A 19,194-nucleotide genomic window follows, 5' to 3' on the forward strand; every position below is an offset into this window, starting at 1 on the left:
ATGAATATGGGGGCAAATCATTAGGTCTTCCAAGCAGACCAAAGCAAACAATCATCTCTCCTTTGATAAGTAATTTCACATGTCGGAAAAAACACAAGGTCTCCTAGATGTTGGCTGAGCTTCTTTCCTTCCAACTTCACATGAAGCTCTGGACTGATCGATTGAGGAGGAAGAGGAGGCTAATTGGTGCTAATGGTTGTTGGAATCACAGGAGAGAACATGGGTAACTCTAGAGTAGAAAGAAAAGAGTCATAAAAGCCACAGGCAGTCCAGAAAAGGGCTCAGATACACCTCAGTCGATCTTCTCGAATCCGTTTTTTGGTCATGGAGAGTCCAGGTTGACTTAACAAGGGAGGTTGCAGATGCTACCTCTGCGCCCAAGACCACAGATGCTACCTCTGCGCCCAAGACCACAGATGCTGCCACGGCGACCGAGACGCCCCAGGCGGCCTCCGTAGAAGCCACCATAATGTCCGAAACCTCCGATACCTCCGATACCTCCAGGGGCACATGGGGTGTTGCCTCCGACGGCGACGGGCTCACAGCTGGCGGACAGGATGGGACCAGGGATGGTGACCACAACTGCAGGGGGCTGGATGGTCACCTCAGAGGCTGGGATCTGGTTGATGCAGGAGGGGATGACTCCGGCCAGGGTGCCCAGGCTTCCTGAGCTTTCGGCCAAGGCACCAGCTCCGTAGCCATAGCCCAAACCATGGCCATAACCCAGGCCATAGCCAAGACCTCCAGAGCCAAGACCCCAACCAAGACCTCTGGCACCAGCTGATCCAAAGCCAACAGCTGGGGTGGAGGCGCAAGATGGCACAGCACAAGAGGGTCCACAGAAAGGCATGGTGTTGAGTTGTAAGGTGAATCTATTGCACAAAATAGAGAGAGTTTGTGAGAATTGCATTCATTCCCTTTTACCAACACATCCCTTGCTTCTTCTATCAACCAACATGATAACTTTAATAAGATTTGATTTGCTCGGACTGGGGTAAATGGTAGCCTCTAACTGGTCTTCTCAAGCTAGGCTTCCTTGACCTGAAATGGTCAAGAGGCTCACCAGTAGAGGCCATGAATTTTGGAAGGCAGAGCTGGAAACCCATTCCTTCCCTTTCTTAGAGGGGAGAAAAATAACCCCAACCGAGACCTCTGGCACCAGCTGATCCAAAGACAACAGCTGGGGCAGAGGCACAAGATGGCACAGCACAAGAAGGTCCACAGAAAACCATGGCTGGATGGAAGAGCTGTTAGAATAAGAAGAACCATGGGTTTTGTGATTCACACCCAGAGCATGAATGGCATCCAAGAAAAAAACAGAAGACTCTTCCTGGTATGGTGGCCTTCAATGTAGGACCACAATTGAAACTGCCATGAATGCATCTAGTTGCCAAGCACCCAAATATTGATCACATGACTGCCAGGATGTTGCCATCATGGTCATAAGACTGAGGATTGGTCATAAGGCACTTCATTGGGAATACTGCAACAATATTTAGGGGGAATCCCATTAGTGGACAGTGACTTCCCATCTTGATGGAAAGCCCTAAGATGGCTGCTCCACAGTTGTATGAATCTGGATGTTTTTGCTGGTATTTGAATGAAATATAAGTCCAGTGGGTATATCATTCTGAGATCAAGCATGTTTTCTGGATGCTGCTTTAAGGTCAGAATGAAACATTTTTCTAGGCTCTTCCTAAGAGGAGACAGAATTGTTTCAAATCCTTCCTTCCTTCCTTCCTTCCTTGTCTCCTGTCCCCTACAAATTTTCAGTGTGATTTAAACTGAATTTTCCTTCCTTCCTTCCTTCCTTCCTTCCTTCCTTCCTTCCTTCCTTCCTCCCTCCCTCCCTCCCTCCCTCCCTCCCTCCCTTGTCCCTCTCCTCCATCCTTATTCCCTCCTTCCTTTCCTTCTTTTTGCCCTCCTTCTTTTCCTACCACCCTTACTTCTCTTTCTCCTCTGTCCCAATTCACTTCCTTCCTTCTCCATTCCCTTCCTTCCTTCTTCCCTCCCTCCTTTCCTTTCTTCTTTCTCTTCCATCCTTATTCCTTCCTTCCTTCTAATCTTCCTCCTCCTCTCTCTCCTCCATTCCTATCCCCTTCCTTCCTTTCCTTCCTTCCTTCCGTCCTTCCTTCTATCCTTCCTTTCATCCCTCCTTCCATCCATCCTTCCATCCTTCCTTCTAATCTTTCTCCCTTCTCTCTCTCCTCCCTTCCTTCCCTCCTTCCCTTCCTTCCCATCCCAATTCATGAAACCAAGAGCCATAACAACCCAGAAAGGCATCTCAGATGCAAGGGACTTACCAGAGAGACTCTTGGAGAAGCAGTCAAGAGGAGGAGATGAAGCTGATGGAAACTCTCAGCAGGAGAAGCTCTTTTATACTGTTTTTCTGTCCCCACCGCTAGCTTAGAAACACCCCTTTTTGCTCCAGGGTTTCCTTTGTGTTTGTGCAAAGTCTCATCAAACTGCCCCAAATTACTTTAATAAGATGAAATAAACTTATGAATTGAAGACTTGGCGTTTTGTCAGACTTGTGTGACATGGTTGTTATTTTGATCTTATCTTTGCTTCCCCTTTTCTTCTTGTGTTCTTTCCACAGAGATAAATGCACTTTATGCCTAGCCTTGCCAAACACAAAGTAGCATTCATATAGTTTGTTTATGATTTCAAATTCCAAAATTCCATTCTATTATTAAATTGCTACCGACATTTCTTCTTTCTCCTCGTCCCTGTTGCATCAGGAGCGGTGATTATCCCTGTTGCATCATTCAGAATAATTGATCTCTCACAGTGTTATTCGATAAAAATTGGTTTGATTTTTAATTCAGCCTGTTCATTCAGAGGATAGAGGAGAGGGTTTGGAGAGAAAGGGAGAAGAAGAGTATCAAAGAGAAAGGGAGAGAGAGGGGGAGAGGAAGAGAGGAAACTATGTATGAAGTCTTCAAGGAGCGGTTGGATGATCAACTGTTGGATGTGTTGCAGTAGATCCTGTACAGCAGGGGTCCCCAACCACCGGTCCGCGGACCGGTACCGGTCCGTGGAACAAGTCCTACCGGGCCACTGGTTTGCTGGGCGCTGCCATCTTTTTTTGATGAAAAAGTGCTTCCAGTGAGCTTTTCCGGCTTTTCCCGGAAAAGCTCACCGGAAGTGCTGGCGCCGCCATCTTTTTTGATGAAAAAGTGCTTCCGGTGAGGTCACCGGAAGCACTTTTTCATCAAAAAAAGATGGCGGCGCCCAGCTGATGCCGGTACCGGGCCGCGGCATAAAAAAGGTTGGGGATCACTGCTGTACAGAAAAGGGGTAAGAATAAAGAAGTCCCTTCCAACTCTGCGATTCTAGGAAAGAAAGATGGGAAATGCCCATTCTGTTAAGTCATATTAACTAAGGATTATCAACAAACCATAGTTAGCAGGGCTTGGGAATCTGTGAGCCAAAACAGTAACTGGTACTATGGTTCCTGTTCTCACCACCACACCATCACCACCACACAGCTTGATTGCTACACTGTGCTCAGCATGGGGCTGCCCTTGAAGACTGTTCCAAGAGTACAGAATGCCAGGGTGCCAGTAGGTTGAGCATTATTCCTTGATCACCATATGGGCCAAAGTCTTCTGGACTGAACTCCAAGCCCAGTTTATAATCCTGGGTGATGGAGTTTAGAAGAGCCATCCAGAACCATCTCCTCCCAAAATAATTCCATGGGAACGAGGGGACGGTCTTGGAAGTCCTCTGATCTTCATACCACTCCAAATGTGCTCTAGAACACATGTTTTCATGGCTCTTGGAAAGCTTACTAAAGTTGGGTTGGTTGAAATATTTGGGACAAACAGCTTTGGAATGAAGGCCATCATGGAGAAGGTTGAACACTGAGGTTCGGGAGCTGATGTTCTAATGGTGATGGCATCTTCAGGGTGCTTTATCCTCCAGACATTACTGCAGAGTAGATTCAACCCGGAGCAGGGGTTCTCAGGTACAAAGTGAGTTTGGGTTACTGCTAGTTTTCAACAAGACCTTGGGAATGTTACTTTTTCCATTTTCCCATGTATTGGGTAGATTTAAGGATCCCTCCAGGGTCACAAGCTCCCCACCTTGAAGTCAAAGTTATCTCTGTGCTGATTCAAGGAAAAGTTACCCATTTTTGGCGGAGTTGCTACTGAGGACAACAATCCAACTTTGATCTTACCTTCATCTCCACCTGTGTGGGTGTTGCTCACTTCCATGATCAGATAAACAAAAACATTTGGCTTGAGGTCAACTAACTTGAAAGGGAGCACAGAAGAAATAGTTTTTATCATATTTACGGTGACAAGATTATTATGCCTCACAATGGCGATGTGACATTTGTGCTGAATTAAGTCCTTTTTTTCCTCTTTTAAATGCCGGAAAAGAAAATTGTAGGAAGCCAAATGACGTTTTATGAGTCCCAACTTCCTGAGGACGCAGAGGGAATGGTATAAAAACCCTCTCTGCACTCTGGAGCTCCATCAGCTTCTGGTTGACTCTCCTGTCTTCACTACTTCTCTCCAAAGCAGGTAAGACTATCGACTTAGAGAGAATCCCTCCGGGTTGCGAGCAGATGAGGTAGATCTTCAAGCCAGAATCTGAGATTCTGCAAGATTTGGACCTCATCAGGGGCTAGAATGCTTCTGAATGCATCTGCTTTCAGAACCAGCTTCTGGCATTCTATTTGAAGGAGTAGGAAGGCTTCATTTTGAGTTTGAGAAGATATAAGTAAGGGTTTGGAGAGAAAGGGAGAAAAAGAGAGTGTCAAAGGGAGGGGGAAGAATGGAAGAGAGAGGGGGGAGAACGAAAGCAATCCAGTTTTTCGAGATAGCTGAGGTAGATCTTCAAGTCAGAATCTGAGGTTCTTCAAAATTTGGACCTCATCATAGGCTTGAATGCTTCTGAATGCTTCTGCTTTCAGAGCCAGCTTCACCCTTTCTATTTGAAGGACTAGGATGGGCTTCATTTTGAATTTTTCTCCTCTCCTTCTCTATTTGAGCTTACCATCCAAAGAGTTTATGGTTAGGATACCGGAAAGCCATCAGTTCTTTTTGAGATAGCTTGGATGGTCACGCTTATAAAATCCAGGTTGTAATGACACATGATTGAGGGTCTCCAGTTAACTGATAACTAGAATGAGAGATTGAGACCCAACCTTGACTTCTTACTCAGAGGTCAGTTGAGAAGTCGAGAACTAATCTTAATTTTGGAGAGGGTGATACGAAAAAAAAAAACCTGGGAGGACCTTTTTCCGGATCTCCTTGAGGTTTGGCCACCAGCTGGCCAAAAAAAAGAAGCACATTCTTCAGCCTTAAACAAAAGCATATGGCTCAGAGTTAATATTGACAAGACATTTTTATGATTGAAGAAGTCAGGAGATATATATAAATGCAGATTCACATCAAAGGTGAAAACAATTGAGCCTTTGGATTTGACGTTACATTGTCTCTTGTTTCTTCTAGAACTTTTTTCTTTTGACCTCACTGTAGTCAGAAGTCATTTGATCAAGGACCATCATGTTGGGTCCAAAGTGGGCTTCCAAAGGAAAGAGAAGTTGAGGGAAACTGAAGTCTTGTCTTCAATTGTTTTTCTTCTTCTCCCTTCTAATAAAAAAGGGTTGATTTTCCAGCCCCCCCCTTCCAAATTTCATGGCTCACCCTAGTGAATCACTGGGAGAGATCTTGAGATCAGTTAGTTCAACTCAGTTCTAGCTGATCCTGTTGAAGTATTTGCTGGTTGAAGGATGAGGCGGGAGATGGAACGGGGAAGCTGAATGGAATGCAATTCTCACGATGTCTCCCCACTTGTTTTATCCTAGACTCACTTCACAACTCAACACAATGGCCTACTGTGGACCCGCTTGTGCTGTACCTTCCTGTGCCTCTGCTCCAGTTGTTGGCTTTGGATCAGGTGGTTCCAGAGGTCATGGTTGGGGTCTTGGCTATGGTCTGGGCCAGGGCTATGGCTTGGGCTATGGCTATGGCCGCGGTTTGGGCTACGGCTATGGAGCTGGTGCCTTGGCCGAAAGCTCAGGAAGCCTGGGCACCCTGGCCGGAGTCATCCCCTCCTGCATCAACCAGATCCCAGCATCCGAGGTGACCATCCAGCCTCCTTCTTCCGTGGTGACCCTCCCTGGTCCCATCCTGTCCGCCAGCTGCGAGCCCGTCGCCGTCGGAGGCCACACCCCATGTGCCCCCGGAGGGCTGAGAGGAGGCTGGGGCTATGGAGGCTGGGGCTATGGAGGCCTTGGCTTCAAGGGTTATGGTGGTCTTCTTGGGAAAAGGTACCCATGGAACCGTAGAGGAAGCATCTGTCTGAGCCGTCGTGGTAGCATCTGTCTGTAGATGGATGACATTGGCATGGAAGATCCCTCCTGATACTACAATGGCGTTGGACTCATTCCTCTTGTTGGTTTTCCCCACTTTTGCTTTAAAATGCTCAGGTTCCCACTCCCTTTTATATATATATATATATATATATATATATATATATATATATATATATATATATATATATATATATATATATATATATATATATATATATATATATATATATATGTTATACATAAAACATACCTTCACCAGCTCTTGCGTGTCTCTTAACGTTGCTTCTCTCTGTTTTCCAATAAAATCAAATGTGAATCATTTGAAACCCACGTCTCTGTCTTCCTTTGATCTCAGTTCTCTCTAGCATGGGTTGCAGTGAATTAAATTCCCATGAGGACATGGATCCTTGTCTTTGAAACCATGACTACCTTCAGACCATCCAAAGAACTTAAGTAGAGCTCAGATGAACCAAGTCAAAGTCCTTCTTAATCTAACACAGGGGTCTTCAAAACTTGACAGCTTTAAGACCTGTGGACTTCAACTCCTGTAATCCTTCCTCCAGTCACGTTAGCTCAGGAATTCTGGGAGCTGAAGTCCACAAGTCTTAAACTTGCCAAGTTTGAAGACCCTTGGCCTAAAAGTTGGTTTCTGCCAAAGGTCAACCTTTTTGGTGCTTGCAAACTGACATCATAGCCTATAGAATAGAAGATAGAATAATAGAGTTGGAAGGGACTTTGGAGGTCTTCTAGTCCAACCCTATACTATTACAGATAATTGGATGTCCAGTCACTTTTTGAAAGCCTCCAGAGATGGAGCACCCTCAATGTCTGAAGGCAAGATGTTCCATGGGTTGTCTATGGAGATTCTTGGAGAACCGAAGAAGCTTCTTGGATGAGAAGTGAAATGTCTTCAAAGAAAAACCAGAAGGCCCAGTTGCCTCTTGAAAAAGCACTTTGGATTCCATTGAAAGGCTCTCACCTTTAGGAAATTTCTAGGTTGCTTCTCTCCAGGGTGAGTTTCCATCCATTGTTCCTCCATCCATTGTCAGATTCCATCGCTTGTTTCTGCAGGCATGTGTCTTTCATGTCATCACAGTCCCCCATCCCTGAAAGTAACATTGAACTCTCAAGACTAATAGCTCATGGTCGCCTTCTCCTCCATGGTGGTATCTACTTCCCTTTTAAAACAAGGAAATGGCCCATCACCAGATTATGCCATCTTCTCTCTTTCTCTTAACTTTCTTCCAGCTCCTCTTCCCCCTCCTCTTCTTCCTCTCTACAAACCCAACTTCTTTCTAGAACTGATGATGTTACCCAGTTAGTAGTGCAGACTTTGTAAATAGTTGGACAGTGTTGAGGGAATTATTTGTTTAGCAGAGTGATGGCGTTCGGGGGAAAAAAACTGTCTTTTTTTTTCTTTGAAGACATTTCACTTCACTTCTAACATTCTCTTAGATATGTCTCTGAATGACCTAGCTCATTCAGACAAACGGGTTTCTGGTGAATTCCACCATCAGTTGGAAATATTTGGATGAACCTCTCACAGAAAGAAATGGCCACATAAATCATAGAAATTTGCAGGAGAAAAGACATCATAAAGCTCAAGAATCTTTGGTATATGCAGAAATAAAGAGAAGGCACACATCCCAACAGTTCACAGGGCATCTCTAGTAGTTATGCAAATAAGTACTTTTGTCTTTTTAATATATATATATATATATATATATATATATATATATATATATATATATTTATTTATTTATTTATTTATTGTTTACAACTGTAAATATACACACCGACCTCACATCCCAGACACAAACTGTTTCAACTCCTTCACTCAAAACGACCACACACGACACTATGGAGCACTGCACACCAAAACACAAGGACATTTTTTTCCCCCAAACGCCATCACTCTGCAAAACAAATAATTCCCTCAACACTGTCCAACTATTTGCAAAGTCTGCACTACTATTACAAACTAGGTAACATCATCAGTTCTAGAAAGAAGTTGGGTTTGTGAGAGGGAAGAAGAGGAGAGGGGAAGAAAGGAGCTGGGAGAAAAAAGAAGGCACTGTCCACATTCTCTTCTAAAGATAGAAGACATTTAGGAGAATTAAAAATTTATTGAGTTAGGAAGGGGTATCTTTGTATCTCTCTTGAGAGCAGGAGGAGGAGGAGGAGGAGGAGGAGGAGGAGGAGGAGGAGGAGGAGGAGGAGGAGGAGGAGGAGGAGGAGGAGGATTATGGGGTTATTGATGCTCTCTGAGCTTGGTTGCTTTCCTACAGATGTTTCATTACCAAACTAGGTAACACCATCAGTGCTTGTCTCATTATTGTCTTTCATTCATTCAATTACTCATTCATTCATTCCCTCATTCAAAGGAACCACAACACCTGGCCCACAGGGGGCTGGACTAGAAGGCCTCCAAGGTCCCTTCCAACTCTGTTATTCTATTAACCTCCTTGGGAACTCCAGAATATTCCATGAACTCCAGAACCTTCTATTCTTCTTCTGGATGCTGTTCATCCAGCTGTTCTAACGAAGCTTAGCTTCTTACACGAATGTAGCAGCTACATCATTCCTTGACTAAGCTAAGATATTGTGTAAACCTGGTTTCTCCACCAACATGGTTTTTCCACCAATAGCTTGGAGGAAGGAGAGTCCCCTCCTATTTTTAGTGTATGTCTTGTGTGTTTTGAGGTACAATACCCACAAGGAAGCACTGGGTGACCAGTTTCATCCGTTTTGGCAGACCAGCCCCATGTTTTTCGATGGGAGGTCCAAACCTTCTTTTGAGAATTCAACTCATTCATGTTTTGGATGACTATATATAGTGGATGAAGCTTCACGGGACATCTAGATCTTGCATATTACACCTGTTATTCTGCTCATAGCTTTGTGGTTATAGTTCATGAATGCGTTCCCTTTCCTTCCTTTTATGGGGCTGAAGAAAGATCTGATGTAGACTCCAGTTCCTTTGTCCTGTTCTCGTAGGACACATCCTCAGGCCCCTTGTCCTCTTTGTCACCTTCTTCTGAACTATCTCCAGGCTAAACATCCTTCTGGAGATGTGGTACCCAGAACTGTTCTCCAGGTGGAGTCTCAAAATACAGGGAAGGAGAACCAGATGTCAGCCTTGGAAGCAGAGGTGGTATTTAGCAGGTTCTGACCAGTTCTGGAGAACCGGTAGTGGAAATTTTGAGTAGTTTGGAGAACCAGCAAATATCACCTCTGACTGGAGATTTTACAGTATCCTTCCCATGCCACTCCCACCAAACCACACCCATAGAACTGGTAGTAGAAAAAATTGAATCCTACCACCACTTAGAAGCCATATTTTACTTAGAAGCTTTGAGGCTGCCACATTCAGTGCCTGGGAATTTGGGGGGGGGGATTTCATCGAGAGGTGGAAAATTAGACTCAACAACATTCTTTGCCCTGCACCTGGAGGGGAGCTTGTAGAGGAATGTCTCCAGTTTGCGAGAAAGATCTGATTGGGCCATGTGATGGACTGATGGGTGCAGGGGATGGATCTTTGGATTTCTTTGGGGGAAGGGAAAACCCAGAATTCTCAGATTTGGGTTTTCCCACATGTGCCAACTCTAATAAAATGGAGCTTTGAGAAAATGCCTGCCTTGGAGTTTGTTGGTTTGGAGTTTGTGAACTGGAATGCTGACACCAGAACTGTGATAGTCCTTGTAGCAGCCTTGACTGAGGCCCGGCCGAGTTTATATGGATGAATGCAAAGGGCAAACCCAACCAATTGATCTGCTCCACCCACCATGGCTTAATCATCATCAGGGGAACCTTGGCCACTCTTCTCTTTTCACCTCTACCCCACCCAGGCTCCATGGAGAAGTCATCACCCATCTTCAAATGACAACCAAAGAGAACCACAAGTTTGCAATGCAGAATGTTTTTTTTTTATTAAAGTGCCAAGAAAGAACATTGGAAGAAGCCACCGAGGATTCCAAATAGTGCAAAGAAATGAAGACCTCCTTTTTAGACAAATAATTTTAGAGGAAATGAGGCCCTAGATGTTTGGAGAGCGTCCTTCATTCGTGTGAAGCCCTTGACCAATCAATTTGGCAGGGGGCTAGTTTCACAGGAAGGCACAGTGCTAACTATTGTTGGAATATCAAAGAAGAATCCAAGTGGTGGAGTAACTCTAGAGTAGATGGGAGAGAGCTGTGAAAGCTAAATGCAGGCCCATGGAGGGCCCAGACACACCTTAGCCAACCTTCTGAAATCCGTTTTGGTCAGGGAGAGTCCGGGTTAACTTAACAAGGGTTGCAGGGAAGACTGCAGATGCTCCCTCGGCGACCGAGACGCCCCAGCCGGCCTCCGTAGTAGCCACCGTAACGTCCATAACCTCCAGCAGCACATGGGGTGTGGCCTCCAACAGCGACAGGCTCACAGCTGGCGGAGAGGATGGGACCAGGGAGGGTGACCACAACTGAAGGGGGCTGGATGGTCACTTCAGATGCTGGGATCTGGTTGATGCAGGAGGGGATGACTCCAGCCAGGGTGCCCAGGCTTCCTGAGGATTCGGCCAGGGCTCCAGCTCCATAGCCCAGTCCTCTGTATCCGTATCCCCAAGGTCCACATCCAGATGACCCAAGTCCGATGACAGGGGCGGAAGCACAGGATGGGACAGCACAAGAAGGTCCACAGTAAGCCATGCCTGGTGATAGGACTGAAAGAAGAAGGAGACAATGTTGATGTACACCAACCAAGGGTGGCCAAAAGGAATTGTGGAAGAACATAGTTATGGTATCCCATCCAGGAATGGTGGGTGACTTCCAAAGTCAATAAAATTAGGGATCTTCTGAATTATCCATTTGGTTTAACTTAACTGGTGTGTGAACATTTGAAGCTCTTTTGGCATTATACCATAGCATCAGTTTTCTAGATCCAATGTTCTAAGAAGTCAACAATCCCCAAGTCTACTTGGCATAGGAAGATCCAAGTCCTCCAAATTCTAATTAGTCCACTACACCAACTTTAGATGTTCTCCAATATTTATACATTATATTTTCATTCTCTGAGCTTTGTAGCACATGTACACCATCAGAATCTCCCATGTTAGAACCTAATGCAAACGTAGTGGTAGCACCCAAACATCTCCTATCTTGAGTTCTGAATTACCCCAAAATTGGAGGTGTTTGGTTGGGTTTGAGAGCATCTGAGGATCATTAAGAAGCATTGGAATTTGTAAACTTTAAGGAATAACTAGGCTCATCGAGGGCTGAAAGAAAGATACTCTTCAACCTCTTCTCCAAAGCAGCAGAAGACAGAACAAGAGGTAACGGATGAAAACGAATGAAGGAGAGATTCAATCTGGAACTAAGGAGAAACTTCCTAACAATGTGGACAATTAACCAATGGAACTGCTTGCCTCCAGAAGTTGTGGATGCTCCAACACTGGAGGTTTTAAAGAAGAGATTGGACAGTCATTTGTCTCTGTTATTCTATTATTCTGATACTGATTATAATTGTTCAGGCTGAGCTCAGTTTCTGGTGGCTACATGGCCAGAATTGCGTAGTTTTCATGACAAAAAAACAAAAACCCAAAAGACTTGTCATTGCTTTTCTCCCGAGCGTCGTTCCAACTTTCCAGCCTAGCCTACAGATTCCATGGTGGTGTCCCACCATAGATTCCCTGACTTAATCCTGTTTAGCCTTCCAAGCAAATTCAGCCAGACAGATTCTTCTACCCAAGTCTTGAGTATTCCAAAGCTGTCAATAAACTTTCTGTTTCCTACAAAGGTAAGAGAGATCAACTTACCTGTTCCTCTCAGGAGAAGAAGGCAAGAGAAGGCGAAATGTGAAGCTGTTGGAAATCCTGTGGAAGACTGGTGTTTTTATACTGTCTTCCTAGTGTCCCAGTGAGCGGACAGGAATGCCTTCGCCTCACTAACTGGTAATTAATCACCATTAAAATCTGCTGTTCCTGTCCTTTGAAAAAATTACTTTAAAACCCTGAAGGTATTCCATGGAAAAGATTCTGCTGTTGTCAGCACAGGATAACACAAATGGCCTGAAACACGTTAGATAACTTCCTTCCTTCCTTTCCTTTTTACCTTTTTACAGAAGCTTGCAACTTTCAAGATGGGAAGTGGAATGTAGGGAGAAGGTTGAGATTTGCAAATGGGCGAAAACTCTGTAGGATCTTTCAGTTGAATCTGAGAGCAAACAATGGGATTGAGTTCCTTTATTTATTGTTCCTCGTGTATCACATCTAGCCTCCTTAGTTTTGACCATGGTTTGTTGAACAAACCACAACAGGTTCTCAGCTGCCTACCTGATTTTGTGTCAGCCAGTGGGTCACGGTTAAAAGGATGTTGTAGAATTATCAGGTCAACAAAGCTTTGGAGAACCACTTCCAACAATGACCATGTAGTAGCAGATAGGTCAATGTTCACGTGTATTATGGAGTGCTGATCCTTCATTTTCTAGAGAAGTACCTGGCCCGCTGTAGAGAAATACACCATATCCATGAATGTCCATGTTTCTTTGTTGTGTCCCAATATAAAGAGTCCCATTTGGAGGCTAAATTTGGATGATCTGGAACTCGCACTCTCTCTGAAGCCATATTCATACAACAAACTCCATGTAAAATAGGGTTGCCTAGGTTTTGGTTCTATGTGCTGAACAAACTTAGATGCTCTGACTGACCAATCAATTGACAGAGTGTGTAAACCCCAACTATTGGGACCTAGTCCATAGATCAGGGTCAAAGAAGCCATAGTTTACTGGAATGAGTTTTAACAATAATGATATGGGATGCTGTGTTTCACAAATGATTGTGCAAGTACATTAATGTAGAATCCTGGTCTGATACTAGAAGGAAGGTGGAACCATTACTCAAAACCTACCAGCTCCATTCACACAATCGGTTTGCTGAGCGCTCACAATACATATAACCTAAATGAACTTCATCAGCTGGATTTGTTCAACATGCCAACACAAAAGTCCTCCCCACACTTAACACTAACCTAGTCATAGAATGGTGGAACAATCTTGAGGAACATCTAGTCTACTAGATGTTGCAATATGAAGAAAAACCAATTAAACCAGACCTGAGAGTGGTGGACGTCCAGCCTCTTCTCAAAAATTTCCAGAGGTGGAGAACCCACAAAGAAATGTGTCGGCGTTCCAAGTAATGCATTCCTAGAAAACAAAATGTTTTACTGGTGTACACAACTGACCATGAAAATTCTAGATGGCCAGCTGGGGAGAAAAGTTATGGCAAATCTAGACGGCACACAAAAAAGCAGAGACATCACCTTGCCAACAAAAGTGCATATAGTCAAGGCTGTGGTTTTCCAGTTGCAATGTATGGCTGTGAAAGCTGGACCATAAGAAAGGTTGAGCACCAAAGAATTGAGGCCTTTGAACTAGGGTTCTGGAGAAGACTCCTGTGAGTCCCTTGGACTGCAAGGCGATCAAACCGGTCAGTCCTAGAGGAGATCAACCCTGACCACTCTTTAGAAAGCCAGATCCTGAAGATGAAACTCAAAGATTTTGGCCACCTCATGAGAAGGAAGGACTCCCTGGAGAAGAGCCTCATGCTGGGAATGATGGAGGGCAACAGAAGAAGGGGACAACAGAGAAGGAGGGGGCTGGATGGAGTCATGGAAGCAGTCAGCGTGAGCTTAAATGGACTCCAGGGGATGGTAGAGGACAGGAAGGCCTGGAGGAACATTGTCACGATGGGTCAGACACAACTTTGTGAATAACAACATACTTTTTTACTTCCGATCCTCCTTTTTCTTCCACGGAAAAGAGTTCCTGACTATTTTCCTTAGGACATTCTGAGCACTGTTTTTTTTTTTTTTTTGTTTGTTTGTTTGGTAGTACCTGATAGAAGTGCATCTACTGGTTATTCATGTGGTTCAAGTAGCATCAAGAAATACAGGCTCAAAAAGTGTAAAGGGTTGCCATATAAGTCCAACCTTGAAGTTTGTGAGAAGAAGGGTCTCCTCAATGATGTTCTCCTTGGTGGTAAGGACCTTTCCAAAGCCGTGCTTTAGCATGAGAAGAGGGTGAAAAACCTTCGTTCTCCAAGGTTGTGGATTGGTTTCTGGACATCTCATTACCAGGCTGGGCAACATCTTCAGCAAAGTTTAGATGTCAGTGTTCTTCTGTTTACGAGGGCTTTAGTGTGGGTGTATCAAGTGAGGGTCTTCGGGTGGGTCAGGTGTGAGTCATCAGTGAGTCTTGTGATGGGTTTTGTGATAAGGAGGTCAGGGTCATTGGGAGATGAACTGATGGTGGGGAGGGGGGCCTTGTGTGGGTTGGTTGAGGGTCAATGGTGCCCCTAGTTGGCGGTGGGGTTGATTTGAATTCTGAGGGGTTCATAGGCTTGTTGTAGGTCCCTGTGTCTCTTGATGGAGTTGCTTGTGGAGTGCCAAGCCTCAATGAACTCACAAGCGTGGTGGGTGGTAACGTGGCCGATGATTGTGTTGCTCACAAGATCCTCACTTGACACAACCACAAACCCTTATAAACAGAAGAACACTGACCTCCCCTAAACTCCACTAAAGATGGTACCCAGCCTGGTGATGAAACATTTGGAAACCAACCCACAATAGCACTCAGCAACAGTGCTTAGACTTATATACAGTTTCACAGGGCTTTTGCAGCCCCCTCAAAGCGGTTCACAAGCTCGAAGGATGAACCTTCATCCTACACCTGAGCTACCGTAATCTGTGACTATTGCAAACCTCAGAGCCAACTTTTTGGGCTCCTTTCAGGAAAAACTAGCCAGCCTTAATGTTTTTCTCTTGGACAACTGAATCCTACACAGGATTATTCCGATAGTATGACTTCCCAGAGTTAGAATTCACAGTCAGCATCACGAGTAAATTGGCAAATTCTTTGCGGTGGGAACTATCTGCCTCCTTTGAAGTCCTGCACTTCCTTTTGGGTGTTGCTAGCTTTTTTATTATTATTTATTTCCTGGTAGAACAGCCTTGAACAGTTTTTCAGAAATGTCGATACAATCAGAATTAATCTTGTGTGTTTTGACCCCTGTAGCAACCTGACCTCTGTTTCGGGTAGCATCTTGGTGATAATTAAAGGTGCAGGACTTGTTGTATAATTATTTACTCATAAAGGAAATGGGTATGAGCATATTTTTAAAAGCTTGGCAATGGACCATGTCATTTGATCTGTACCGTGATTGGAAAGATTAAAAAAATTTAGGAATGTAAACTTCTATGAAGTTTTCCTGAGATGCTTAGCCAAGCCACATTCCAATTAAACTGGAGATATTTTTTCCCTCCAGGTAGAATGAATTTAGTCATGCCACAACACATTTGTGAATCCATATTGGGATGGAAGTGGGGTCAGAGGTTACCGTGTTGAAAAGGGATAGAAACAAAATTGAGTGGGGATGAGGCAACAGGAAGAAAGAAATGGACAGGTTCGCTCAGGTCCAGAAAGAGTGAAATTGACTAGCTGTGCAATCTCTTCCACTCAATGAGTACCTAGGGAGATTCTTAGCCATCCAGGTCATGGTCCCAAAGGTGATTTTTCAAGAGACAACTGGGCTTCCTTTGTTTTTCCTTGAAGATGTTTCACTTCTCATCTGAAAAACTTCTCCAGTTCTTCAGTTCAGAACTGAAGAAACTTCTGGGATGAGAAGTAAAATATCTTGAAGGAAAAACAAAGGAAGTCCAGTTGCCTCTTGAAAAAGCACCTTTGAGACACTCAACAAGTAGGAAGAAGCTCACTCTGGTCCAGAAAGGGTGAAACTGACCAGCCATGAATCTCTCCTACTCACCAAACTAAGAAGGAACACACTCAGGTCCAGAAAGGATGGAATTTACCATCCATGCAATCTCTCCCACACAGCAACTTATCTTCAAAGGCTTCCTTGCTGTTTACAGTCATTTGTACCTCCCACTCACTTAATCATTTTCAGCACTATCTTCGACATTATCTCCTGTTCTTCTCCACACATGTATGCCATCCCCACCCTTCGCCAGTAGTTAGGGAGGGTGGAACCTCTTGTTCCCAGTGTATACATTTTCCCATGGACACACAATTTCATTTGGGCTGAGTCGGTGAATTGCAAGGCAGAACTTAGCTTCAAAAGAGGAAGCTGGATAAACTAGCCATTGTAGAGCAATTTAATTTGCATTGAGGGTTATGACTTCCCATTATTATTCACATGAATAAGAATTTGCTTCTCGCCATTAAATCCCCATTTGTTGACAAATATTATTGAGCTTGAAAGTTTCCATGGCATTTAATTACACCCCTTCCTCTTATATCAAGCTGAGGCTATGCCCAAACATTGAACTTTTTCAAATTTACAGATAATAAAATTTAAAAACCAACAATGTCAAATGTGTATTTTTATTTGTTAAGGGTAAGATGTTCCTTGTGTCCATGATTGGCAAAATGCCCACCGCCACATGTGCTTTTTAACCCTTTCATCTGACCTTCATCTAATCTTGAAAGAAAAAGAGAAACAGGGGTATTTGTGTTGATAAATCAAAAATAGGCCTTGAAAATTGACCTTTGGGTGAGCTTACATGCCAACGAAGATCTTCAATCATCTCTGGGTTCATTAAATGATACAAAAAAATCTAGTAAATTTTCCCTCTAATATAATTCCAAAATGTATCTAATATGAAGCAGATAAAAAATATGGAACATTATAGAGCAAGAAAATAGATTTATTTAAGAATGACCACCTTAAAACAGGATGCATCTTGTGAACTTGTGAAGAAACAGCTTTGAGGGCTCCTGGAGTGAGATTTGGGGTACAAAGATATAGATATCCATATGTGGCCCTTGGAAACTGTGTCCTAACTCTCAAATTTTTATTTATTTATTTATATGTATATATAAATATCATATATGTAGAATAGAATAACAGAGTTGGAAGGGACCTTGGAGGTCTTCTAGTTCAACCCCTGCTTAGGCAGGAAACCCTACACCGCTTGAGACATTTGTCCAATCTCTTCTTGAAAACTTACAGTGTTGGAGCATTTACAACTTCTGGAAACTCAACCATCACCTCCTTCTTCTTCCTGCTCCTTCTCCTCCTCTTCCCCCTCCTCCTCCTCCTCTCTACAACCCCCCTAACTTCCAGCCCTCATGATGTTGGGTCTACAAGAAAACAGCCAAACTCAGAGACCACCAAGGATCCCACAGTTTTCTCCTCTTCCTATCAAGAAAGAAACAAAGATATCCTCCAAGCCCCCTAACTCAACACATTTTTAATTCTCCTAAATGTCCTCCAGGAGAACTGGGCCAAAAAAGCAGGATTTTTTCCTGCAACATTTGGGGCCCAATTTCCTTCCTTTGCTAATACTCTTTGTGACAACTCTAAAAGACCAGAGAAATATTTTTGAGTTGACATTGAATGGAGGTGGATGCTGGAGCCCTGACACTTTGGAATTTCTTCAATTACACCAAGTAGTCACCAACTTGAAAGGAAGATCCTGTCAATAAGATCCTATCTCAAAGTTTTCTAAGAAGAGATAAACATCTGACCACCGGAATGTCATTTTTGTCAACTGTTTATTTTCTCGGTTCTTTTCCTGCTGACGTGTTCTTCCAAGGAAATTCAACCAGCCCGATTAGAGATGGAAGCTAGAACAGGGAGAGATGGATAATTGCAGATTGCAATTCTATGGTAAATCTTTGATGTCTTTTGTTGTTTAAATGAGCTGGAGAGAAGACAGCTATGTGGAATGGCAAACATCTTGTCCACACGCCTGTTCGGGCTAAACAACTTGTGAAAAAATCCACACAGGTCAGCTTTTTGCATTGATACACCTGTCATCCACGCACAACATGATGGTGGGCCATGAATTAAAAGCCAAACAGAACTCCATTATCCTTTTCCACATGGTATTTGCCCCACCAAGAATGTCTTTAGTACTGATCCAGGGAGATTGTCTTTATTTTTTATTTTATTTTTTCTAAATTATTTTAATCTTACCGAAACTAAAGATAAGTAAATCCTCTTTAGGTTGCACAAAAACATTCAAGAAACCCATGACAAAAGTCCTGTGATTTTTCTGGGAATCAACGCGTATTTAAAAGGAAATTCAAACCATCAAATGTAGCTTGAAGTATATTTAGTAAAAAAAAAAAAAAAAGCCCATCAGTAGATGAAAAAACTACTTTTTTTTTTTGTTACCAACTCATCTGCACTACTATTACTATTAATCTTCTCCTCACTCCTTATCACCCATCCACTCCCACTTGTGACTATATGACTGTAACTTTGTCGCTTGTATCCTTACGATTTATATTGACTGTTTCCTAATATGATTTCATTGCTTCTTGTACCCTATGACTATCATTAAGTGTAGCACCTTATGATTCTTGACTCTTGATGAAGGTATCTTTTCTTTTTATGTACACTGAGAGCATTTGCACCAAGACAAATTCCTTGTGGGTCCAATCACACTTGGCCAATAAAGAATTCAATTCAATTCTATTCTATTCGTTGTATCCCACAATTTTTTCCGGGAGTTCCTTGATACATCTAGTACAATGGAGGTTGTGTGAATCCATCATTCTGGTTTCTTTGGTTCTGGGAACAGTGTGGTTATGAGTTGTGTCGCAACACCACTCCAGAGGGAGAGGAGGTGGGGGGTATTTTGTTTTTACCCCCCGGTTTTTCGATTTGTGGTTTTGTTTTGTTTTCAGCCTGAAATCGATGCCTGCAAAAACTCAGGGGTAGCAGTAAAACTCCGTTTCCCCAAAGCATCTCGTGTCAATCTTACATTCAGCTACAGAGATGTTTTGAAATGGTTGATTAATCTCTGTTGACAGCAGAAACAAGGGAAACAAAGGAAACAGGCCTGAACAAACGAAATGGCACCCAT

The 19,194-nt window shown here is 43.5% G+C and overlaps 2 protein-coding genes across 3 annotated transcripts in view; one reads left to right on the plus strand and one right to left on the minus strand.

Moving 5' to 3' along the window:
* The window catches only part of LOC113425879 (uncharacterized), a 27,003-nt gene continuing 7,809 nt past the window's right edge, over positions 1–19,194 (minus strand). Inside the window, exons 1-2 of one of the 2 annotated variants that reach the window (XM_087943266.1) lie at positions 2,304–2,391; positions 1–872 (exon numbers count right to left, since the gene is read on the minus strand). In XM_087943266.1, the coding sequence (XP_087799392.1) occupies positions 344–850 (507 nt within the window). In that variant the 5' untranslated portion in view covers positions 851–872; positions 2,304–2,391 and the 3' untranslated portion in view covers positions 1–343. Of the gene's footprint in view, positions 873–2,303; positions 2,392–19,194 lie in introns of those variants that run through there. The other variant, XM_087943267.1, reaches the window with a different exon arrangement.
* On the plus strand, positions 4,426–6,454 carry LOC148129551 (uncharacterized). Its single transcript, XM_087943268.1, has 2 exons — positions 4,426–4,532; positions 5,822–6,454. The coding sequence occupies exon 2, from the start codon at positions 5,844–5,846 to the stop codon at positions 6,345–6,347; it is 504 nt and encodes a 167-aa protein (XP_087799394.1). The 5' UTR covers positions 4,426–4,532; positions 5,822–5,843; the 3' UTR covers positions 6,348–6,454.

The sequence above is a fragment of the Notechis scutatus genome, chromosome 14 (genome assembly GCF_049901735.1).
Source record: "Notechis scutatus isolate UNSWTSFEM ecotype Mainland chromosome 14, rNotScu1.2, whole genome shotgun sequence".
NCBI lineage: Eukaryota > Metazoa > Chordata > Lepidosauria > Squamata > Elapidae > Notechis > Notechis scutatus.